The sequence below is a fragment of the Carcharodon carcharias genome, chromosome 6, assembly GCF_017639515.1.
Source record: "Carcharodon carcharias isolate sCarCar2 chromosome 6, sCarCar2.pri, whole genome shotgun sequence".
Taxonomy (NCBI): Eukaryota; Metazoa; Chordata; class Chondrichthyes; order Lamniformes; family Lamnidae; genus Carcharodon; species Carcharodon carcharias.
In genome coordinates, this window is record NC_054472.1 from 142,843,478 (window position 1) to 142,869,830 (window position 26,353).

General features: G+C 44.6%; 1 protein-coding gene across 3 annotated transcripts in view; it reads left to right on the forward strand.

Moving 5' to 3' along the window:
• LOC121279373 (transmembrane protein 241-like) overlaps positions 1–24,262 on the forward strand; it is a 218,613-nt gene extending 194,351 nt beyond the window's left edge. For all 3 annotated transcript variants that reach the window (XR_005943375.1, XM_041190569.1, XM_041190571.1), the window contains one exon: positions 23,749–24,262. Coding sequence is in view for 2 of the 3 variants with exons in the window: in XM_041190569.1 (XP_041046503.1) it covers positions 23,749–23,821 (73 nt within the window). In the remaining variant the exon portion in view is untranslated. The remainder of the gene's footprint in view (positions 1–23,748) is intronic.
• Positions 24,263–26,353: the final 2,091 nt, after the last annotated feature.

Here is a 26,353-nt window from a genome sequence, read left to right on the forward strand (position 1 = left end):
GGCTCATTAGACAGCACCTGCCAAACCCACAACCACTACCATCTAGAAGGACAAGGGCAGCCATAGATGGGAACACCACCACCTGGAAGATCCCCTGCAAGTCATTCACCATCCTGATTTGGAAATATATTGCCGTTCCTTCATTGTCACTGGGTCAAAATCCTGGAACTCCCTTCCTAACAGCACTGTGGATGTACCTACACCACACGGACTGCAGCAGTTCAAGAACACCACCACCTTTTCAAGGGCAATTAGGGATGGACAATAAATGCTGGCTCAGCCAGCAAAGCCAGATACCATGAATGATTTTTTAAAAATAATTCACACCAAAATTATTTAATTCATTGCATTCAAATTCACAAACTGTCATGTAGGATTGAAACTCATGCCTCCAGATTAATAGTCCAAGCTTCTTGTTTACCAGTCCACAACATATCCACTATGCTACCATACCCATATACTTATAAGTTGGATTTAGAACTAATCATTAAAAAGAGCAAGAAGACAGCAAAATGAATTTTGGTCAAGATATAACTCCCATCATCATCATCACTGAAAATGAGTGTGACTAATCGGAAAATCCAGAAAACCTATTTGTCGTGCATGTTAGCTGAGGAAATCTCCCATGTTCTCGCACTTCATTAAATTTTAATGGTGAATGTGACTATTTATCTGCCTGTGGTGCTTGCATGAATAGCTTTTGATACAACAAGGGGATGTGGAGAGGCTATACAAGTAGACAAAAAATTGGGCAGATAGAATACAATGTGGAGAAATGTGAGGTTGTCCACTTTGGTAGGAAAACAGAAATACAGAGTATTTCTTAAATGTTGAGAGGCTGGGAAGTGTTGAATTTTAAAGGGATTTGGGTGTCCTTGTTCATGAATTACGGAAAGCTAACATGCAGGTACAACAAGCAATTAAGAGGCAAATGGTATGTTGGCCTTTATTGCAAGAGTATTTGAGTATATGAGTAAAGGTGTCTTACTGCAATTATATAGAGCCTTGGTGAGACCGCACCTGGAGTACTGTGTGGAGTTTTCATCTCCTTATCTGAGGAAAGATATACTTGCCATAGAGGGAGTGCAACGAAAGTTCACCAATGAATTTCTGGGATGGAGGGATCGTCCTATGAGGAAAGATTAAATAGACTGGGCCTTTATTCTCTGGAGTTTAGAAGAAAGAGAGGTGACGTCGTTCAAACATGCAAAATGGTTACAGGGCTCTACAGGGTAGATACAGGAAGGATATTTCTCCTTGCTGGGAGGGTCGACAACCAGGGGACATGGTTTCAGAATAAGGGCCATTTAGGACTGAGATGAGGAAGAATTTCTTCACTCAGAGGGTGGTGAATCTTTGGAATTCTCTGCCCGAGAGGGCTGTGGAGGCTCGGTCATTGAGTATGTTCAAGACTGAGATCAATATATTTCTACCTATTTAAAAACATCAAGGGATATGGGGATAGTGCAGGAAAATCATGTTGAAGTAGAAGATCAGCCACGATCTCATTGAATGGCGGTACGGGCTTGAAGGGCTGAATGGCCCACTCCTGAGCTGATTTCTTATGTTCTTATATATATCCAGAAACATTTTGGAGTCCAAGCTTCAAAAGCAGCAGGCTGTACATTCATGAAGGTTAATAACTAAGACCTTAAGACCTCAGCCAAAAGCAGTGCTGCTATAGATGCCCCTGAAATTGGCAAGCACTTCACATTGCAGTGCAAGGAACCCCGCCATCACCACAGCACACTACCATGGATTGTCATCTCCACCAGATTAGCCTTCACTGTTGCAAATTTTTCAGCATAGCTTCCAATGACTCTATCCAAATTCTTTGCTTATAAAGTATCCATTTAATGGTGGTCCCTTTTAGATCCCAATCCTGAGGTTCAATAGCTGAGAATTGGCATGAGCTGAACCTTCAACCTGGGGCTCCTACTCCCCCTCTCACACCTACATAGGCAGTACTTTGTGCATTTCCTATTGCAACCTGCTCTCTCACTTTCTAAATCTCCAATGGTGGGTGCACCTGAGTTTCTTGTGTAGGGAGGAATGAGTGACATTGGATTCTGAGAGATACTGAGCAAGTCATTCCACTTCTGCACAATTTCCTGTGAAGAAAAAGAAGAAGAGCACAATTGCAGCTTGGTGACACTTTTTTAAACCTGGCTTACAGCAGAATGAGTCACACTATTATGCCCAGTGTAGGCACTAGTGACTGTGAGTAGTTGAAAAGAGTGAGTGAGAAAAGGATGGTATTAATACTGAGTGAGGAATAAACCACTGATTTCACCATCTCCTATTCCCTTTAGCCACTTATCTATCATTGGAGGGTAATTTTTGGCTAAATTCTTTCAATGATGTAAATGATAAAGTGTGCTGTGTTGTAGAATGGCCATATGGTAAGCATTCAGTGGAATATATGATGGTGTTATGAGAAGAATCTCCTTGTGCTATATGTATTTGAGCACTACTTTGTGTAATATTCTGCTTATCTTGGGCGCCCCTGATGAGGTTTCATTGGAACAGGATGTTCAGCTCATTGAGTCTGTTCCCCCATTTTAATACTGAGATGAGCAGAATTTCTTTTCTCTGAGGGTCGCTAGTATGTGGAATTCTCTTCCCCAGAGAGCAGTGGAGGCTGGGTCATTGAATTTATTCAAGACAGAGTTAGATAGATTTTTGATAGACAAGGGAGCCAAGGATTATGGGGACAGACAGGAAAGTAGAATTGAGGCCAACAGATCAGCCAGGATCTTTTTGAATGGCGGAGCAAGCTTGAAGGGCCGAATGGCCTACTCCTCTTAAGTCCATTTTCTTAGCTGACTGGTGGGCAGCTCTGCCAGCTGGTACCCTTTTGTATTGCCACAAAGCACTCTTTGCAGCACCACATGAACATGGGGTGCCAATCTTGCTCCCATAAGTTTACCATGGAAGTATCAGGAAAATTTGGGACATGTGGTACTTGCCCATCTCTATTTTAATCTGCCAAAAATTAACTGGATATGTTCATAAATTTAAATAAATGACTGCAGCTCCCCTTTGAGGTGCTTTAGAGGCTCAAAACCCTGCAACAGTGCCAGGTATCTCACTCCACAAGTAGTGAGCTTCCAATGGGAGGGATTCTTCCAAATCTTTAAAATTGGCTTTATCAATTTTCCCAATAAATTCCAAGATTTTTCTGAGTTGCTGGAAAAATCCTAAGCTTCAGTCCAACTCTGGCCTGCAGAATGAGGAATTGTCATTGCCGTCGTGGGTCGAGGGGATCCTGAGAGGCTTATACATGAAGAGTTCAAGCCTGTGAGATTTAGCAACATGATCACATACATTACTTGATAATGCCTATAATGCAAACATTTAAGGTCCTGACTTTCCATACTAGATTCTGGAAAAGAAACAACTTGAGGGAAGTTCGCTAACACCAGAAATCCCAGGAATGAGCATGAAATCTTAGTTCCTAACCCAAGGAATGAGTCAGATTGAGTGAATCCAGTTTAATTTTTTTGAACATTCAGTTGTTACTCAGTATGGATGATTTGGATTGGTTTGTACCATCACTGTGGGTGTATAACCAAAATACTGCTGATGCCATTTCTATGATTAGAACCACATCAATGATACTTCTTGGAAACATTTTAAAACGTACAAGATGTTTTGGCATCTTGTTGGAGATGGAGCATCAATCCTGGAATTGCAGTCCCAAGCATGTACTCAATTTCCCCCTCAGTGTTACTGGCAGATTGCACCAGGGAGACAGAGTTTAGTCCCGGCTGGAAGTGGATCAATGTACGTTATTTTGCCTTAATGGTATCACAGTGGTGCATCTGCATTCTCTAGAACCCCACAGAGTTTCACAGAACAGTAGCATTGAACTGGATCATTGGTTTCAAGAATTTTACTGTTCACATTCCAAAATAGATAGCAAAGTGGGACAAAATCAAGCACTCAGCTTTAACTCTTCATTCCCTCCTGTGCTATTTAACACAACTCCTGAGGGCATACACTTAACAACATTCGTGGGATTGCAGTTAAATCCCCAAAAAAGTGATATCGGGGGAACTGTAAGGTTTAGTGATGTTCAAAACATAAACTGATTTTCTCCAAATTTAATATTTCTTTGGGCTCTATGAGTTATTTTCCCACTTGATTTTCTCACATTTTTTGATGGTAATAATAAAAACTGAAGAACACAAGAGATTTAAAAAAAAATCTCAGGTTATTTAAATTAGCAATAGTAGCTGATCTTACAGGCCTTTAGACATCCTTGATGCTGGAAGCATGTTGCACTTGCGAAAATGAGGAGGACCCCAAAGTTCCAACAGAAACAAAAATACCTGGAAAAACTCAGCAGGTCTGACGGCATCTGCGGAGAGGAACACAGTTAACATTTCATCGTCATACGTAGAGTCATTCGGACTCGAAATGTTAACTGTGTTCCTCTCCGCAGATGCCGTCAGACCTGCTGAGTTTTTCCAGGTATTTTTGTTCTTGTTTCAGATTTCCAGCGTCTGCAGTATTTTGCTTTTACCCCAAAGTTCCAACATGGTTAACCCTATTTTATTCCAGCAGCTATATTCTGCCACACCATCACAAGCTGCACTTTATTCAGGAAATTCTTCCAATCCTCTATAAAGCAAATAGTGACTAGCTGTTTTCCAACTTTTGCAGCAACTTGCACTTCTAATTGGTTCTGGTGTACAGAATGGCACTGAAAAGAAGGCACTTGTCAAATGTACTGACAAACACACCCCATATCAAACACACCCCATATCAAACATACCCCACATTAGCCTCAATCACACTGAAGGTTTTGTCAGTCAATCTCTTCCACCATGACAGTTTCTCCTGGCTTCATGATTTTCAATTCTGCAGGGATAAGGCCTTGTGTTTCTGGCATTTAAAGCCCAGTTTCTGCATTTTTTTTCCATCAAGGGTATATTCTCTGGCCTGTTGGTTTCTACAAGTGGTAAGCATCTCATTGGCACTTAGGTGATTGTTTCCCGGGCCTACATCTTAGTATTTTGGATTGGGGAGGCTGTATGGGTGAAATACCACTTTCTATACGACTTTTGTGACATGAATACAAAAGCTCCAGTTTTAATCTGGTGCAGAATTCAGGCAGCTGAACTAGTGAAGACAAGCACCACAATCCCAACCTCAGCAGGGTAAGGCCCAGGCAATTTTAACTACCGGGCCTAATCTGTATGTTGCTGGTTAGTGGGCAGGGAGGGGCAGCTGGCTGACAATGGGAGCGCAGGTTCATTTCAAGTGACAGGAAATTACCGGCTGGCAGCAATGAGAGGGCTTATCAGCAAAAAGGTAAGTGGCTGGGAGGATCTTGTGGGAGCGAAGGAGAGAGAGCCCAATGTGGGGAGGCCTGAATGTCATGAGGTCTTGTGGAGTAGGCTGACTCCTCCTAGCCCCACAAAGAGAGTAAAGAAACTTACCTTAATTGGTCCCTTGTTTTAATATTCCTTTAAGGGATAGCAGCATGCCATCACTTTAAGGGAATTGTGTCATGCAATTCAGACTCAGTTTCACTTCGGCCTGGAGCAGGACACAGCCCAGCAGCTCTGATGTCTTCAAGCTTTCTTCCCGTGTCTTTCTGTTCATGTGTGCCTAGAATTAGTAAATGAACCCCAATCCCTTATGAACGATTGGTACCTTTATATCGTTATAACATACACAACACTTATGGTTCTAATTCCTTTTCTTGCACTCTTCACTTGAAGGGAAAAGCACAACTGCTTCCTTGCTCATGTCACAGCTGAAATTGCAGTCAGAACCCAAACTGTATGGGCAGAATTTTGCCCTTGATGGGTGGGCGGGCCCGACCGACTCAGCGGCGGGTGGGCAGCCGATCGCTGTTGCCAAAATGGGCCCTGCTGCCATTTTACGTGGGCGAACTAATTAAGGCCTGCCCAGCGTGTTGCCCGATGGGTAGTGCTATGCGCTTCCTGTGCGGGCGGTGGTGGGGGGGGTGGGATTTCCCAATTGCGAAAGTGCGCTCTTTCACACATGCGCGCGAAAGAGCGCACATCTCTCTGAGGCTAAGTGGTGCCTCAGGGAAATCGCTGAAAGGCTGTGAAAGAATAAAAATAGATCAATAAGAAAATCATTAACATGCCCTCTCATGTGAAAATGTCACACGAGATGGGTCGTGCTAATGAATTACACAGAAACTTTTTTAAATCCGAAAACAAACATCATCCCGCCACTGGATGAGGTTTGTTTAAAAAATCTCCTACCCGCCTGCCCGTTGGGCCCATGCGTCAAGCCGAAGGTTGCACAGGCTCCTCAAAATCCTCGTCAATTGGTGACTTGATGGCCTTAACAAGCCTTTAATTAATGGCGGGGGCGCGTCACGCTGCGGACCTCAACGTCACGATGCCGCGCACTGACGCTTGCGCAACATCAGTGCATGACATTTTAAGTGCTGACGTGTGGACTCCGCCACCCACACGCCAGCCAGAAGATTCAGCCCTATATGTAAAAAAGATTTCAGACCAATGTCCTTGACACCTGTTTGAAGGAGCAGTTAAAATTGAAGACAGTGGGATCAGCCAACACACAAGGAGTGCCATGGTGGCAGTGGAAAATCTGGGAGGCTTTCAGCTTCTAACACACCAGCTCTTTTTGCCATTTTGTTGTTTTTTATCAGGTGTGGCCTTACAGAACTGTATTATCCTCCCTCTGTGTGGCGGTAAGCCAATGAAAGGTGATTTCAAATCCACCAATGTGGGTGGGGTGGGGCAGAGTGTCAGGCCAATGATTCTTGTACATGTGCCATACCAACATTTTTCATTTTTTTAGCTCCCATTATGTTTCAGCTGTAGACCCATTGTTGCGAAAGCTTTTTTTAACCAAGTTTGTTGTTCAATTTTTTGTTATGATTAATCAGTTTACCTTCAAAACAAAAGAGCAAGAGAGGGAAACCAGGAAGTCTATTCATGTAAAAAAAATGCAACCCAAGGATCTTATCATTTATCTTCATGTGACAAATTTCTGCTAGTGAAAGGGTCGTTGGTGTCTGATATTGGAAGGGTTCAAAACCTTTGGGGAAAATATGCTCATTCCCTATGGGAAATTGTATGACTTGTCCATTGTTGATTCCTAGAGCGAAACATGAATTATCTGCCAATGCTAGGAGGAGGAGAGAACAAGTGGTAATTTACTTAGGCCAAACTAAATTTGAAATGTAAAAAAACTTGTCTAAGCAACAGACAAAGATGATAAATAATATTATAATTTTTTGTATATTTGTTACACTGCATCAGTGGATTATAAAAGGGGGCTTCTCACAGAGCAGACCTGTCAACAATAAACATAAAGAGCTTTTGAAGTTTACACCATAGCCTAATTGATGTTTATGTTATGGCAATGTAGGATATAGTTGCACAATATTTAGTGGTTGGATAATTCAGTTTGTTCATCCTGTCATCCGTGGGTGGAGTGGATTGTAGGCATTATTGTGGCTTATAAATGCACTACTTTTAAATAATAAAATAAATGCAGTGCTAGCTGTTTATTACCACAGCCCATGAACTCTCCACGATGATATTATCATCACACCAGTCCCTCCAAACTGACAGTCCCTCCAAACTGACAGGAGCTCCTATCAAAAGGAGACACCCACTAATCCAACCCTGTAAACGTAGCCATCCACAAAAGTTTTCTTAAATTAAAAAAAAATCTAAATCTACTACAGCCGCTGAACTTGTGATTATATATACAATACAGGATTACTATGATGGCTTATCAAGATAAAGCATTTGGCCTGATGCCAATATGGTTTGCTTTTTTTTTGCAAAAATATACTTTATTCATAAATCTTCAAAAACATTTCGAACCATTTCAAATCACCATTACAAAAATACAATCAGGTTCAACTTTTACAACATGAATCAAAAGGTGTATCAGAACAAACAATGAATATTTCAATCATCGGCAGACATTCATTTTAATCTGTACAGCCTGAGGGGCTCTTTACAGTTCCCAGCCCCCCCGTGCATTGTGGCAGAAAGGTCTTAGGCAGTGACCCTTCCCCATTGCACCTTTGCGGCGTCTGCCCCAAGCTTAACTGTGTCCCTCAGCACGTAGTCCTGGACCTTGGAATGTGCAAGTCTGCAACACTCGGTCGGGGACAACTCTTTGCGCTGGAAAACCAAAAAGTTTCGGGCAGACCAAAGAGCGTCTTTTACCGAGTTGATGATCCTCCAGCTGCAGTTGATGTTTGTCTCGGTGTGTGTCCCTGGGAACAGCCCGTAGAGCACAGAGTCCTCTGTCACAGAACTGCTCGGGATGAACCTTGACAGAAACCACTGCATCACCCTCCAGACCTTCTTCGCAAAGACACAATCTACAAGGAGGTGAACAACGGTCTCTTCCCCACCACAGCCACCTCGAGGGCAACGTGCAGAGGGGGTGAGACTCCTGGCGTGTGGGAAGGATCTTACAGGGAGGGCCTTTCTCACCACCAGCCAAGCTACATCTTGGTGTTTGTTGGAAAGTTCTGGTGATGAGGCATTCTGCCAAATGACTTTGTCAGTCTGCTCAGGGAACCATCCCACAGGATCCACCCTCTCTTTTTCCCTCAGGCCCTTTAAGACATTACGTGCCGACCACTGCCTGATGGACTTGTGGTCGAAGGTGTTTCTCTGCATAAATTTTCCCATGAGGGACAGGTGGTACGGCACGGTCCAACTACTTGGAGCGTTCCGCGGCATCGTGGCCAGATCCATCCTTCGCAACACCGGGGACAGGTAGAACCTCAGCATGTAGTGACACTTGGTGTTTGCATACTGAGGGTCTACGCACCGCTTGATGCAGCCGCACACAATGGTGGCCCTCAGTATGAGGGCGATGTTGGGCACGTTTTTTCCCTCTTTATCTAGAGGCTTGTACATCGTGTCCCTGCAGACACGATCCATTTTCGACCTCCAGATAAAGCGGAAGATGGCTCGGGTGATCGCCACCACACAGGAGTGTGGAATGGGCCAGACCTGCGCCACGTACAGCAACAGCGAGAGTGCCTCACACCTGATGACCAGGTTCTTACCCGCAATGGAGAGGGAGCGTCGCTCTCACATGCCCAGTTTCCTTTTCACCATAGACACTCGCTCCTTCCAGTTTCTAACGCATGCCCTGGTCCCTCCGAACTATATCCCCAGCACCTTCAGGCCATCAGCCCTGACAGTGAAGGGGACAAAGGATCGGTCAACCCATTTCCCAAAGAACATGGCCTCGCTCTTCCCACGATTTACCTTGGCTCCCGAGGCCAGTTCGAAACAGTCGCAGATGTGGATAAGTCTGTGCACCGACAGCGGATCTGAGCAGAAGACGGCGACATCGTCCATGTACAGGGAGTCTTTGATCGAAGTGCCTCCACTACCTGGGATCGTCACTCCTCTTATGCCCGGATCCTTCCTGATGGACTCAGCAAAGGGTTCTATGCAACACACGAAAAGAACAGGCGAGAGAGGGCAGCCCTGCCTGACTCCAGATTTAATAGGAAAGCTATCTGATGCCCACCCATTGAAAGAGACTGCACTACTGATGTTAGTGTAGAGCAGTTGGATCCAATTGCGAATTCCCTCCCCAAACCCCATTTTGGAGAGCACATCCACCATGTAGGTGTGCGATATTCTGTCAAAGGCCTCCTCCTGATCCAGGCTGATGAGGCAGGTGTCCACACCCCTGTCCTGTACATAGGCAATCGTATCCCTGAGCAGCACGAGGCTGTCAGAGATCTTCCTGCCCGGCACAGTGCAGGTCTGGTCAGGGTGGATCACCAATTCCAGAGCGGATTTGACCCGATTGGCGATGACCTTGGACAGAATTTTATAGTCCACATTCAACAGTGAAATGGGTCGCCAATTTCTAATTTCCTCCCTTTCCCCCTTGTGCTTGTAGATGAGAGTGATAATGCCTTTCCTCATGGATTCTGACATACTGCCGGCCAGGAGCATACTCTCGTACACTTCTAGCAGGTCTGGGCTGATCCAGTCCCACAGAGCCGAATACAACTCTGCTGGCAAGCCATCGCTTCCGGGAGTTTTACTCTTCTCAAAGGATTCAAGGACCTCAGTCAGTTCGTCAGGAGTTAGCGCTTTGTCCAGACTCTCCCATGTACGGTCGTCTAAGACCTCCGTGATAGAGGACAGGAAGGACTGGGAGGCCGTGCTGTCTGTGGGCTTCATGTCATATAATCCGGCATAGAAGGATTTGCTGATCCTCAAAATGTCAGACTGTGATGACTTTACTGAGCCGTCTTCTTCCTTCAGGCTGCTAATCACAGAGCTCTCTCTGTGTACCTTTTGGAAGAAGAAACGTGAGCACGTCTCATCCTGCTCCACGGAGCGGACTCTGGAACGGAAGATGATCTTGGAGGCCTCCGAGGCAAAGAGCGAGGCTTGCTGGCTCTTCACCTCTTGGAGTTCCTCCTTGATATCAACCCCCATCGACCGCAGCCAGAGCAGGTTCTGCATGTTTTTCTGGAGTTGGGACATTTCCCTCTGTTCCTTTCTAGCTTTCTGGGTGCCTTTGAGGACGAAAAACCTCTTGATGTTTCCCTTGATCGCTTCCCACCAGTGTGTCAGGGACTCAAAGTGGGGTTTCGTGGTTCTCCAATCTTTGTAATCCCTCTTGAGCTCCTCAATGTTCTCTGGGGTCAGCAGTTGCACGTTTAGCTTCCATGCCCCCCTACCAACCCTCTGGTCCTTCTCTAAGTGACAGTCAGCCAGTAGGAGGCAGTGGTTAGAGAAGAACACCGGCTTGACGTCGGTGGATCTGACTGTAAATGCACGGGACACAAACAGGAAATCTATCCTGGAACGGATGGACCCGTCAGGCCGCGACCAGGTATATCTACGCTGCGCTCCATCTGCAGGGTTGCTGAAGACGTCGTGCAGCTTGGCATCCTTTACTGTTTCCATCAGGGATCTGGACGTAGCATCCAATCTGCTGTCGGCCCTGCCGGATCGTCCAGCCGCATCGATGATGCAGTTGAAGTCACCGCCCAGAATGACCGGCCTGGAGGTCACCAGTAGCAGTGGGAGCTGCTGAAAAACCTCCAGTCGCTCAGCCCCTTGTGACGGGGCGTAGACGTTAATTAACCGGAGTGGAGCATTCTTATACATTACGTCTGCTACGAGGAGGCGCCCGCCCACCACCTCCTTAACCTGGGAGACGGTGAAGCTGCCTCCCCGCAGCAGAATCCCCAGGCCGGAGGAACGAGGGTCGTTTCCTTCCGACCAGATCGATGGCCCATGGGACCACCATCGCGACCATTGCCTGTAGGAGCTGAGGTGCGGTATCGCACACTCCTGCAGAAACAACAGGTCAGATTTGACCTTGGCAAGGTAGTCCAAGGTCGCAACACATCGCATAGTAGATTTAATGCTACGCACATTTATGGATACAATCTTTACACCCATTTTAAAGCAGTTAGTCGCTTACCAAACCTGTTGTCTCTGAGAGTTCCTTCATGCCCGTGGTGTGCTCAAATTGCTTCACTTGGGATGGGCTGAGGAAAGCGTCCTGAACCTCCCCATTGGAGATGTTCTGCTCGGGTGGCATCTGGGGGTCCGTGCAGAGAGCGGGGTTTGAAATGTCCTCTGTTGGAGAAGCTTCTCCAATCCTCTCCCCCTGTGGGGCGTTGCTGCTCTCGGCTTCCCGGAGCTGGGGTGCGCTGAGCGCCTCACTGTTCCCAGATTCCTGGGGTTGTGGTGCACTGGCCTCTTCGGGTTGTGGGCAAAGTTGGGGTGAGCTGGTCTCCTCATTGTCTCCAATGTTCTGGAGCTTGGGTGTCTCGTCCTCCAACTCCCTAGACTTTTGCCGCTTCTTCTGTTGACACCGCCCTGGCCCTTCTTCGTCCGAAGAGCTGCTGCTCTTGTTATCCGTGTCGGATAGGAGACGCCTCTTGACTCTTGTCTGGGAAGTGGCTTGGTTTCTTTTTAGCCCCTTCTTCCTTTTGGCTCTCTTCACCAGCTGCCACTCCCCCTGCTGCTTTCCCACTGCTGCCTTCTCCTCCTCCGTTGATTCGCTCTCCTGAGGAGTGGGAGGTTCAGGGGGCAGTGCTGTTGATTGGCTGTCTGTTGCCCCAATCTTTTCCTCCACCTTGTCTCTTTCTGTGTCCTCCTTTGTCCCGTTGTTCTCCCTGGGGGCCTTGGTGGTTGGAGTGACACGAGGCATTTCTTCTGCTACCCCCTCGTTGGCTTTAGCTGCCTATGCATAAGTATGGCAACGTTTGGGGCAGGTCTTGTAGAGGTGACTTGCCTCGCCACACAGGTTGCAGCACTTAGCCTGTTTACAATCTTTTGTCTAGTGCCCTTCCTTTTTGCAGTTCTTGCAGAGGACGGCGCTGCAGTTGGCCGCCACATGACCAGACTTGCCGCATGAGCGACAAAGTTTGGGTTGCCCAGCGTAGACAAGGTACCCACAGCTTCCCCCGATAGCGAATCTGGTAGGGGGGTGGAAAACGGCTCCCTTACCGTCGGTCTTGAGCGTTACCTTAACCTGGCGTTTACATGTCCAGATCCCCAAATCATCTCTAACCACAGTGCAGCTCCCAACCTTATCGAAGTACCTAGTAAGGGAGGTGAGCACGTCAGCGACAGGGACGTAGGGGTTGTAAAGATGCACCGTCGCAACCCGTTCTCGATGCAACAGTAGAGCAAAGAGCGGCTCCACCGTCAGGATCTTCATTTCTGGCAGGTCTTTCTTTTCCTCAAACACCTTCAGGAGTTTGACACAAGCTGCCACTTGCTTGAAGGTCACATCAAAGAAACCAGCACTGGGGAAATCCTGTAGGCAGTAGATCTCCGCAGCCTCGAAACCACACAGCTTGAATAGGATCCTCTTGGTGAATAAGGTCCTATCCATTCCTGTTCCTTGCTCGCTGCCCTTCACCATGACTCGGATGGTGTTAGGACCCCATGGTAAGGGGTTTGACTGGTTATAGCCATTGCTCTTTCCCTGGCAGAAATGCAATGAAGGTCTCTCCCCTGCCAGGTAAGTCCATACACCACCTGCACCCAATCAGATGATAACAGTGGCCTTTTAGATATATTGTATAGATTACTATCTATTTCCATGTATTATATCATCTACCCCCACCTCTAGTTAAATACAAGAATCATAACTTTGCAGAAGATAAAAAGTTCAAAGAGTTGACTGCTCCAGATGTATTATTTAGAGCAAGAGGGGGAAAAACAAATTAATGAACTGAAAGCAACAGCTGTGCTTTCCAGCAGAGTTGACATGCATATGAACAGGAGTAGGGCATTCAGCCTCTTGGGCTTTTTCCTTTATTCAATGAGATTCTGGCTGCTCTGCATCCTAACTCCATCCATCTACCTTGGTTCTGTATCACTTAATATTCTCAGCTAGCAAAGATCTATCAGCCTTGGATTTAGAATTATTAATTGAGCTTGCAACGACTGCTTTTTGTGGGAGAGAATTCAGCATTTCTACCACCCATTGCATGAAGAAATGTTTCCGAACTTCCTTCAGTAGTTGAGTCAGCTTGATTACTTGGCTGAATGATATAGCATGTTTGAGCAAGTTGGGATTTTACGCTGACTTTTAGGTGTTTGCAAACAATAGCATATCTACACCACTATTAATGAACAGGTATCATTTCACACAAAAGTAGTGCAGCGTGCAGAACTAGCATTCAGTATTTCATTGGCATCCCTTAAAGGTTAGGGATCTTCAACAATTATAGCCTCCAATCACGCAAAATGTCCATTGCAGAGGCAAATTGTTGATGCTGGACTGTGGGGAAATTCTTAACCAGTAAATATCAGATTTAAAACTCCTCATATTTTCAATGAAGATATAAATACAGTTCTGCTTATGAAATGTAAATCACTTGTTATTTGTAGCAGATCTGCGAGATCTAATCATAAAATGATTCTGTAATACAAATACTGTATTAAAAATGATTGCTAAAAGCAAAATACTGCGGATGCTGGAAATCTGAAATAAAAACAGAAAAAACTGGAAAAACTCAGCAGGTCTGACAGCATCTGTGGAGAGAGAAACAAAGTTAACATTTCCAGTCCATATGACTCTTCAGATCTAAATAGAAGTAGAAATGTTTCAGAAATGCAATATATATGGTTCTTTGCATGCTCTCCTATTCTTTGACAATATGTTTGCATGCAGTAATGACTGAAGGCATATCTAACAGAAATTTTCACCACTTTAGTCATTGTCTTTGAACAAATTCATGAAAACAGCACACAATGTTATTGCTGCTTTCTGCCAAAATAAAGACAGATAAAAGGAATGTAGTGAAATTTTACCAAACCTGTTAGAACAAACGTGCTTCCTGAGCTCATAAATCACTTCTAATTTGTTGCAACAGTCCTGATTTTTAACTATCCACGTTTGAAAGGGGCAGTTGCTGATGTGGGCCAAAAATGAAATTGTTAACCAAATGCATTAATGTCAATTAAAGTTGCCCGTTTTGGTGTCTCTAGTACTCCATTTATTTTGGGAAGAAATGGGTGGAGGCCAGTGTTTTATTGGAAAGTAAGCCTATGATTGATGTCCTATTATGGGGATAAGGCAGGGGAATGGGACTAGGTAGAATGCTCTTTCAGAGAACTGAGTGCAGACTCGATGGGCCGAATGGCCTCCTTCTGCACTGTAAAGTTTCTGTGATTCTATGGCCAGAAGTTTACAGGAAGATGGTATTTTTTTCTATTTCTCTCTCTGGATTTTACAGACCAAGGTGGGAGGGCAAGCAGCTAGGAGTACCCGTAAAATAGAATGGAACGCCTGTCAGCGGTCCACCTGCGCGATTTTACAAGCAGTGGGGAAGGTGTCAGGTAAGCTGCCTACCCTTGGCCCAGTGAAGCCCTTAAGTGGGCAATTAGTGCCCATTTAAATGCCTTATCACAACACCACCCAGATTTAATGGGTGGTGGGCAGTAAAAGGGGAGGGGTGCCTAATTTCTGGGTCCCTGGTGCCAATCGGAGGCCTCCCACCTGACAGATTTCCCCGCCCGTAGCCACCCTTTCCCCCGACCTGTGCAACGTGCCCCCATCCCCCTCAGCAAGGCCTGCCAGCCCAGCTGCGGAGAGATCCCAGACTTACCTGGAGATCCAGGTCTGTTGCTTAACGCCTCCTCCTTGGCCTAGCTGCAGTACCGGCAGTGGCCACCATCCCCAGTGGTGCTGCCAGTACTGCAGGGCTGCTGACCTCCAATTGGCCTGTAGTTCCATGAGGGGGATTTCTCTAGAGATGAGCAAAGGTCTCACCTCATAACAATTAAAGGCCCATTGACCGAAATATTAAAGCAGGACAAGCCTGTCGAGTGGAGTGGAGTAAATGCCCTGGCATTTACGCTGGGGTGTAGGGTGCTTGCCCGCAGCATAAATCCAGCCCACTTTTTCTATCTCTGGCTAACATGCCCAATTTTCCTTCACCATGGGCTGAATCTCATTGTTTACACAGTGTGTCTCTTTGGAAAAACTCTTAAGGTGCCACATTGAAAGATTCTCTTGGGCAATTGGCAGAGATAAATATGCCCTGACTTGATTTAGCGCACAATAGTGGCCATTGTTTGCACAAACTACCCCCCTATAGGTGGTGGAGATTGTAATCGGTAATTCTTCTCTAAGAGAAAGCTGATGAAACAGCGGAGCTGATCCATGTAATGTGGAAAAAGGACTGCAGATGCTGGAAATCTGAAATAAAAACAGAAAATGCTGGAAACACTGATCAGGTCAGCTTGCATCTGTGGAGAAAATAATTTGGATTTTGGGTTGATAACCTCTCATTACAGTTGCATAGAATATACAGTACAGAAACAGGTCATTTGGCCCACTAGTCTGTGCTAGTACTTATACTGTACATGAGTCCCTCCCCATTCCATCTACCTCACCTCAGCCTTTCAGCTTATCTTTCTATTCCCCTTTTCCTCCATGTACTTGTCAATTTTCCTTTTGAAAGCATTTAAGTGAAGTGCCTCAACCAATTCCTGTGTTGGTAAGTTTCAATGTTTTAAACACTCTTTAATTGAAGAAATCTCATCTTATTCATGTCTATTCATTTATCCATAACTATCTTGCATTTTTGGCCTCTGTTTTTGGATTCTCCCACAGGTGGGAACATTTCTATCTGTCCTACCCATTCATAAATTTAAAGGCCTCTATCAAGTCACGTCTAAGTCTTTTAAGCTCGTTTTTTTTTAAAAGCCCCAACCTGTTCAGACTTTCCTGATAGCTGTAATATAGCAGTTCTGACACCATCCTTGTGGATTTTAGTTGCACTTTTTCCAGTCTTGCTATGTTCTTTTTATAGTGCAAAGACCTGAACTGTGCACGGTCCTCTTAGTGTGGCCTGACCAGCATCCTATACATGTTTAACATAACTTCATGACTTTTGAATTCTGTCCCCCTAGAAATAAATCCCAGGGCTTTGTTAGCATTTTTGATTTCTTTGCTGACCTGCAATAATGTTGTCCATGATTTGTTCACTTAATTGTATTCCTAGATCCCTTTGTTCTTCTAAGCCATTTAGTTTATGAATTTTCCCTGAGGTGATGTGTCTATTTTTCCTACCAAAGTCCATCAGCTCACATTTATCTATATTAAAGTTCATTTTCCACTAACTGTCCAGACTGCAATCTTTCTAATGTCTTGTATTTTGTTGCATTCTTCTTCAGTGGTAGCTACACCCCCATACCCACTACCCCTATAATTTTGAAATTGAGTCACTTGTTCCCGAGTCCAAATCATGAATGTAAATTATGAATAACAGTAGTTCTAGCACTAATTTTTGAGGAACACTGCTCTCTACCTTCCTCCCGTCTAAAGGACTACCCTTTACCGCTACTCTCTACTTTCTATTTTTTGGCCAATTTGCCTCCCCAATCAGCTATATTTCCTCTAACTCTGCATGCCCTACCCTGTGTCGTGAGTGTATGTTGTGGTACCATAGAAACACATTTTGAAAAACCTAGTCTGTGACATCCATTGCATTTCCTTTGTCTACTCTTTCCCTTACCTCTTCAAAGAATTCTACCAGGTTAGTTGAACATGACTTAGCCTTTCAGAATCCATGCTGAATATTTATTATTACATGTTTTGTCTCTAGATGCTCTTCCATCACCCCTTTTGTTAGAGATTCCTGTATCCTTCATATCACTGATGTTAAGTTGACTGGTTTGTAGTTTCCATTTTGTAAAAGGGAACAACATTGGTTGCCCACCAGACCTATCGCACTACCTCCTGTTCTATGGACTTATTTATATAAATTATTACCTCTGATATCTCCTCCCTAGTTTCTTTGAGTATGCTTGGTGCATACCATCGAGACCTGGGTTTTATCCTCTTTTAGTTTCCTGAACTGAAAGATGAACAATTTTTAAATCAAATACAGAGCCAGGGAAACAGTGAAAGAGAAAAAAAAATCTGTAATTGGGTGGAAGGCTGGAGATTATTAAATAACAGGCAAAAGAAGATGATAATGAGAGAAAAAGCAAACAATGGCTCCAGAAGAGTGTCAATGGTTACAGCAGAAATGCAGAGGATCGGTGAAGCATGGTAAATCAGGCAAAGTAGGGAAGGCTCCATCCAGTGGTCCAAGAATGTAGTGCAAGAAAGTCAGGTGGGCCCTGGGGGTGTGGATCATTCTGTCGGCCGTGTAGGAATAGAGTGGGCAGGATTTAAATTAGCCCATTGCAGAGGGAACCATGGCAACTGGGCCCATTGGTCATGGGAGATGTCCCGATCAGTTTTCCGGCAGCAACAGAACCTCCCCAGATTAAGTCGGAAGGAGAAAGGGGGTGACAGCGGATTCCTGGTCGCCGGTGGAGGGATGCCAATTAGGTTCATTAATGAGCCAATTGATAGCCCTGAGCCCATGGAAATTTAATGGTGGTTCAAGGATTAAATGGAGGCCACATGGCCTTCCCATGTCCTCAGAAGACTGCCCAGCAAAGCCTGGCAGGTATGCCAATGGCCTCCTGGTTGGGGAGGGGTGGGTGGGGGTCCCTCGTAGTCAAGCACTCAGTACTGATCAAGGGACCTGGAATCGGGCAGGGGGTTGGCTGCTGAATGTCACCCCTTGCCCTTGTCTTCGACTCACCTCCCCTTCCCGTGACTCCGCCCTACGAACCCCCCACCCGGCATTCAATCGCCTTTTGGTCTAGAGTCCTACGTTGATCCTGGGCCTCGGGTGGGTGCATTGCTGCCAGCTGTCACTACTGCCTCTGATAAAGGCAGCACGAAGAGCTGCTGACCTCTGATTAGCTGGCAGGTTTTGTTGGGCAGGACTTCCACGGCTGGGGACATCAATTACGAGAAAGGCCCAACAGTGGCACTTAAGTGCCTGAAGGGCCATTGATTTTGTGGGGCCTCCCACACAGGCCTGACGCGGATATGCCACCAGTTCTCCAACAAGTGGGCGACACCCACATCAGCCTGACAAAATCCCAGCCAGCATCTCCATCCTAAGCACCAGCCCATTCCACCCTCAATTTTCAGTAGCTGTGGCGCACCCATGCTATATTAACAAGACCTGTTGTCAGAGAGGCGGTTAAAGTTTGAAGTTACTAAAGTTATTGTTAATGATGATGAAGGCTATAAAGTGCCTAGTAGAAAGATGAGGTGCTGTTCCTCAAATTTACATTGAGCTGCATGGGAAGCATGTAGGAAGCCAGGGTTGGAGCGGGATTGGAGATCTAAAGTGGCAAATGACCAGAATTCAAGGTCACTTGTGGACTGAATGGAGATGTTCAGTAGTGATCACCCAATCTTTGTTCGGTTTCCCCAGTATAAAGGGAGCAGTGAATACGGGATATAAGGTTTAAAGAAGTACAGGTCAATCACCTGGAAGGAGTGTTTGGGTCCCTGGACAGGGAAAAGGAATGAGGAAAATTTGTAGCTGTTGCATTTCCTGCGCTTGCGTGCAGGTGGGATGAGAGCAGGAATTGGGGTTGATGAACAACTGGATCAGGATGTCAGAGAGTTAATGGTCTATTAGGAATTCTGAAAGGTGGGTCGGGTTGTGCTGGAGGTGGTGTAGGATGATTAGTTGAATGTGGAGATTGGTGGAGTGAGAAATGTAGAAAGGGGGATGGCGTAGATTGTTTACCTTTAATTCTTTAATTAGAATATGGTAAGTAGCCTTTAGGAGGTCTTGTGGCATAGTGGATAGCACCCTTGCCTCTGAGCCAGAAGCTCTGGGTTCAAGTCCCACTCCAGGGCCAGAATTTTCAGCATGGCAAGTGGGGGTGGGGCCTGCCGGCTGAGGTGTAAAATGATGTGGAGTGATGCGGGCAGCATCCCGACAAAACCATGCATCATTTAGATTTTCAGTTCAGCAGGCGCGCAGCCCGCCAAACTCTCAATGGTCTATTAAATATCAATTAAAGTGATAAACTGAGCTGCCTGTCCAACCTTAAGTTAGGCAGGCAGGCGACGAGCCCAGGCGGCCTTCACGTTTTTCATGGAACCTCATCCACAGGCGGGATGAGGTTTCATGAAGGATTTATAAATTAAATAAATTTTTTCATTAATGTTCATTGACATGTCCCAACTCATGTGATACTGTCACATGAGGGGACATGCCTTAAAATATTTTCTTTTCTTTATTTAAATTTTTAAACCTTAAACTAATTTCCCTGAGGCAGCTCTGTGCCTCAGGGAAATTTCCATGCTCTTTTGCATGCATGCGCAAAAGAGCACAGGCCCCGACTCAGGGAACACCTGCCCACCCAGGGAATGCTCAGCGCTTCCGAGCGCACATCACGCTGGGTAGACCTTAATTGGCCCGCCCATGTAAAATGGCGCAGATCCGATCGGGGATGCTGATCGGGTCCGCCGCTGCACAATCTCTCCAACAGGAAAATTTCTCCCCTAGGTCTTGATGGGCAAGGAAGATGCATTCATAACGTGGCCAAACAAGCTGAGCATCAACTTGTAAACTCTTCCAGCATAGGGCAGTGGCAGGTGGTAAGAGCAGGAAAGATTCCTGGTCAGCCGTGGGATGACCACATGCGTACATAATCAAGTGATGGAAAGAAATTGGAACCTCTACCATCACTGCCTGTAACTCCAGGCTACAGCATGAGTGTAAAAGTTGCCACAGCATTTTGGGGGTGTTGGGGGGGAGGGCCGGATCAGTTGGCTGTATGACCAGTGTGGATCAAATTGGTACTAACAGAGTGGGTTTCAATTCCAGTTCCAGTTGGGGTGGATTCAGGACCTGCCTTCTTACCTTACCTGTGGTGGAGGGATGGCACTGTGGGTTGGAGCTCCCTTCAGGCAGAGATCTCAGGAAGAAGAAGTAGCTTTTGATCAGAACCTTGCAACATGCTGCAATGCTTTTCATTCAATAATGAACTCATTTATGTAATCTAAATTTAACAATTGAAAGAAGGGAGCAATTAATTTGATGGAAGACTGTAAGAAAATCTAAACTAAAGCAGGCATAGTATGTTTGTGTGTTAGCCATTTTAAATCAAAATACAGTATTGGTATGTGAGATTGCTGCATTAGCATTTTAGAGTAAGAAGATTTAGAATAATCAGCTTTTGGTTTTACAAGCAAAATGCTATTCAGACAGGCTGAAGATATATTTTATAATCTCATGCCATACAGTATCGCCTTGTTATACTGTGAGTACCCTGGTCAAATGTTTATCTGTGATTTAGCTGCTATTGTAAATTACTGACAGATTGTGCTGAACTAACAAAAAATGCAGTATATTATTTAAACTATTTAGAACTGATTGCCTCAATAATAATTAATATTGTGCTGATTGATCAGTATTTATTCATTCTGAATGCAAATCTGCTACTTGAAAATAAAAATTTGTGTAACTATAGAAAAGAGCGGGTGGGTGGGACAAATTGGACAAGTTTTTACAAAGAGCCATACTGGCACAATGGGCCAAATAGTCTCCTTCTGTGCTGCAAGACTCTGATTATAAATTGTTATTCTTGTCACTGATGATGACCTGCAGCTTGTTTGAAAAGTAGTTCCAATATCTTGTTACATTCCTTTCAAATTGAAAGCTGTGCCTGAATTATAAAAATGTAAGAATTAGGGGCAGAAGTAGACCATTTAGCCCTTTGAGTCTGCACCACCATTCATTAAAATCATGGCTGGTCTGCTACCTTAATTCCTATATTCTGCACAATCACCATATCTGTTGATTTTCTTAAAACCCAAAGATCTATCGATCTTTTGAATTCGTTAATTGCCTGATCATCCACCACTCTCTGGGGCACAAGATTGCAAAGATTCACAACTCTCTGAGTGAATAAACTTCTCACCTCAGCTCTAAATGGCTGATGTCTTACTCTGACACAGTGACCTCTAGTTCTAGAATCGCCAGCCAGGGGAAACATCCTCCCAGCATTTACCTTATCAAACCCCTTAAGAATCCGATATGTTTCACTGAGATCACCTCTCATTCTTTTAAACTCTATGGAATATCGGCTTAGTCTACACACTCTTTGCCAATTGGCAACCAGTTGGGTTTGACAATCCCCTCATCTCAGGAATTAATCTAGTGAATCTCTGTTAGCTTCCTCTAAGGCAAGCATGTCCTTTCCTAGGTAAGGAAGTCAAAACTGTACATGGTACTCTAGGTTTGGTCTCACCAGAGTCTTAATTGCAGAAAGACTTCTTTAATCTTATATTCCTACCCTTTTGATATAAAGGCTAACATACTATTGACTTTCCAAATTTCTTGCTGTACCTGCATGATAACTTTCCATGATTCATGTATAATGACACCCAGGTCCTCCTGAATACCAACGTTTCCTGGTCTCTCACCACATGATGGGCCAAGTGGCCTCTTTCTATGCCATAAACTTTCTATGATCCTATTCTATGCCGTAAATAATACTCTTCTTTGCTATTTTTCCTACCAAAGGACATAATGTCATATGGCAGAATTTTCCGGTTGGCATGCGGGGGCGGGGCCCGCTCACCGACGTGTAAAATGATGCGCAGTGACATCAGGCGGGTGTCCCGACGTCACCGCGCGTCATTTGGATTTTCAGTTCAGCGGCCGCACAGCCGAGTCAAGGAATCAATGAGATTTTGAATGAGGCCTATAAAGGGTAAGATGTTCAAAGAAAGAGAGAAAATTGGAGGAATAAGTGGAAAGGCTAAGCTTATAAAGCTTTTCAGTGTTACCCACAGCATTAAGAGTGGGACAAATGGAAGCAAGAATAACCAGATGGGAAGGTTTCTGAGGGGGAAGGAATTACACACCAGGAGGCTGGTAAATGGAATTCTCTACCAAAAAGCATTGCTCCAGCATTGTCCTGAAATTCTTTTGAAAGAAATAAAGAACTTGAATATACTGCATTCTGAAAAGGAAAGATTTGCAGGACTATGAGGAAAGATTGGGGATTGGATTAATTGGGCAACCCTATCAAAGAGCACAGACGAAATGGGCAGTATTTAATGCTGTCCCTCATGGCGAGTTTGGTGGCAGTGGAGGAGCATTTAATCAAATGGGAGGGTGTCAGGTGATTAAGTCTGTGGTAGGAAGGCCTGTGGACAGTTTTCCCACCCCATTGTTAATTGGGGCCCTTAAGTGGGCATTATTTACCCACTTAAGGGCCCCATCCTGCCGTTACTGGTATCCATCCAGCGACAGCAGGGGAGTTACCATGTGGGAAGCCCAAAAAGCAAACCCTATCAGGGTTGTTTGCGAACTCCTAGGGGTGGCGGTGGGGGGGAACTCAGTGCATTGGGAAATGAGGCCCACTGAGAGCCAACCCCCTGTCTTTGCTGCTGCCCACCCCTCCCCCACGACCCCTAGGCGATCCTCGGCTCAGGTGAGTTAGTACTGACAGCAACCACTGCCTCCCTGGTGGCACTGCCTATCAATGAAGAGCTGCCAGCCTCTGATTGGCCAGTAGCTCTTAGTGGGTGGGACTTTAGCTCCCAGAGACCTTGATCCCAGGTAAGGCCCGCCGCTGCTTAGTTAAGTGCCTAAGGCTTTCGCTGGCTCTCCAGCCAGCAGGTGAGCGCCCCATTGCCTCCATAAAATACCGCCCAATATGTCAAATGACTACCTTTGTACTGTATCATTCTATTATTTGAACTTGCATTTCAATAGTGCCTTTCATGACCTCAGGAAGTCTCAAATAAATTTCTAGTTAATGAATTACTTTTGAATAGTTAAGGATAGTAACCAGTTTTCTCACAAGACCTTACAAACAACAAATGAACTAAATGACCAGTTAATCTTTGTGCTTTTTATTGCCGGTGATTGAGCAATAAATGATGATCGTGGCAACTGCTCTTCTTTGAACAGTGTCATTAGAATATTTTACATCCACCAAAACAGGCAGATGGGGCTTTGGTTAGCATTTTTGAAAGAAAGTAACTCTGTTAAGGAAGCACTCATTCAATCCTGCACTGAAATGTTAGCCAATATTATGTGAGGCTTGAGATCACAATCTTCTAATTCAGAGGCCAGTATGCTAACCGGACACTAAAGAGATGAGTTACTTTTTTTTACCCCCAGTGGTGTCAGTGTAACTCTTTCAAGTACAAACCCATTTCCATCTGTTTCAGATGAAGTTACATTGTTTCATAGTTTGCCATTGTGAGATTTGAACTCTTGATCTTGGGGTTACAAACCCAGTACCATAACCACTTGGCTATTTAGGCCAAGCCTGTGGTGTCAGTGTATCCTGACCTCAGTTTATCACCTCTAATTGATTGAGTTTGAACTAATAATGTAATTTACTGTCTTTCCAGCCTCATGTTTGGAGCACTTGGGGAAGCCTTACTTGTTTATGCTGAGAGAAATGGAGCAGAAATAAAAGGATGAAGATGGTGCCACATATCTAGATGCCACATTTCTTCTTGTTTAGAAGTCCATTTCTCAAAGGAAATGATGTACAGATTACAATTTTCAACAGAAAAGCAATTTTCCCCTTCCCTCCTTTCTACAAATAGACATGATTGAAGAACACATAGGCAGCTCAGTGATTAAGATTTTGTCTTGAGGCCTTGGACAACAAAAATTTTTACTATGCCGTGTGAAAACCTAAAGAGGAAGAAACCGGCAGTGTATCTGATGACAACAATGTGTGTGTGTGTGAACCACTTTTAGCTTTACCTTCTCATGCTGGGAACTGGAACACTGCGGTCAATTCATAACAGGAACAGGAAATGTAGTTCTCTCCTCTGGATGCCCCAGCCCTCTGACAAGGCCTCAGAGAGGATTACTGTGAACAATGCAGCAACACAAATAAAGATTATTTAAATAGATTGCAGTAATTTTTTCCCAGAGGTCTAAATGTGAATATGCTTTTTAAAAGACTTTCTCATTGTTCTGCAATCACTGTTGAATAAGGTACCATGGAAGAAAACTGCTGGGAGAGCCATTTTTCATGAATCGTATGACTTTTAATTCCAGATCCACTGCAGTGCATTAAATATTTACTAATATGTTTCAAATGATATTGTGTAGCCAAGTTTAGCTTTCCATTTTTTTCTCATAAATGCTAAAATATCTTCTTCCAAGAACAGATTATATCTTATTAAGCTTGTATTTAAATAGGGGACTGTCATTAACAATGCAGTCTCTTTATAATAAAAACAAGAGGCAAAACTCTTGAAACGAGGTGTTGTGATTCACAAATATGTATGTTCGGTATCCAATGGCCAAAGTGGAATTGCAGCATGTATTTCAAATTGAGAGAAATCTTTTTTGTTTGCATAACCTAATAAGACTCACTGCCTTTAAAAAAAATACAGCTATAGCCACAGAACTAGGTTCCTTTTGAAAATCAAAGCCTGAACATAAGGGACAATTAACTCCCTCTGTTCTTCCAATAGTAACCAGGGGCAGCAAGAGTTAAAAATTCAGGCGCTACACTTACAGCTTTTTACCCATCCCATGGCCATTTTAACATTATTTTGCTTGAAATACTGTAAATAAAGGTCTTAACACTGAGATAGGACCCTGATGCAACTTGAACTGTGGACACAGGCAGTAGAAGTAAGTGTAAAGCTTATCTTTGGGGGTCCCGAGGAGCAGGAAGTGTCACAAAGAAAGTTTGGGCCATTGCCCCACAGTGGAGGCAGTGGTATTGTCACTGGACTAGTACTCCAGAGATCCAGAGTAATGATATGGGCACCTGGATTCGAATCCCACCATAGCAACTGGTGAACTTTGAATTCAACAAAAAAGAAATCTGGAATTAAAAGTCTAATGATGACCATGAAACCATTGTTAATTGTTGTAAAAAACCATCTGGTTTACTAATGTCCTTTAAGGAAGGAAATCTGCTGTCCTTACCTGGTCTGGCCTACATGTGACTCTAGGCCCACAGCAATGTGGTTGACTCTTAAACGCCCTCTGAAACGGCCTAACAAGCCACTCAGTTATAGCAACATTGCTAAAGTCTACCCTGGGATCAGCTCTCACCTGGCCTGACTTGTCGACACAGCAACGTCTTGGCATGGCCCAATTTTCATGGATCCATAGCGAGCAAGCTGCCTCTGATTGCCTATTTCATTGGGGAGCCAGCTAGGAGCATGCTGATGAGACCAGGTCACGCACTGTTGCTTCCAGGCAGGCAGTTGTGATTCCTGCTAACAACCTACCTGGGAGTTAGTTTTCCCCTTTTAGGCTATTACTGTTTTTTTATGAATAGGGTGTAATTGCAGAAACTTCAGTTGAATTAACCTGATATAAAACCTTTACTTTTGTAATATAGGAACATAAAAAATAGGAACAGGAGTAGGCCATTTGGCCTGTCGACCCTGCTCCACCATTTACACAGATCATGGCCTATCATCTGTCTCTTAACGCCATTTTTCCTATGCTATCCCCATTTCTCTTGGTGTTTTTGGTATCCACTAGTCTATCAACTTCTATCTTGAACATGCTCAACGACTGACCTTTCACAGCTCTCTGGGGCAGAGAATTCTAAAGATTCTAAAGAGTGAAGAAATTCCTCCTCATCTCAGTCTTAAATGGCCTGCCCCTTATTCTGAGACTGCGTCCCCTGGTTCTAGACTCAGCAGCCAGCAAAACATCCTCTCTACATCTACCTTGTCATGCCCTGTAAGGATTCTGTAAATTTCAGTGAGATCACCTGTCATTCTTCGAAACTCGAAAGAATACAGGCCCGATTTCCACAATCTCTCCTCAGAAGACAATCCCACCATCCCAGAGATTAGCCTGGTGACCTCTCTTGCGCTCCCTCTATGGCAAATGCATCCTTCCTTAGATAAGGAGTCCAAAACAGTACACAATATTCCAGATGCGGTCTCACCAAGGCTCTATACAATTGCAGCAAGACATCTTTACTCCTGTGCTCAAATCTCCTTGTGATGAAGGCCTTCCAAA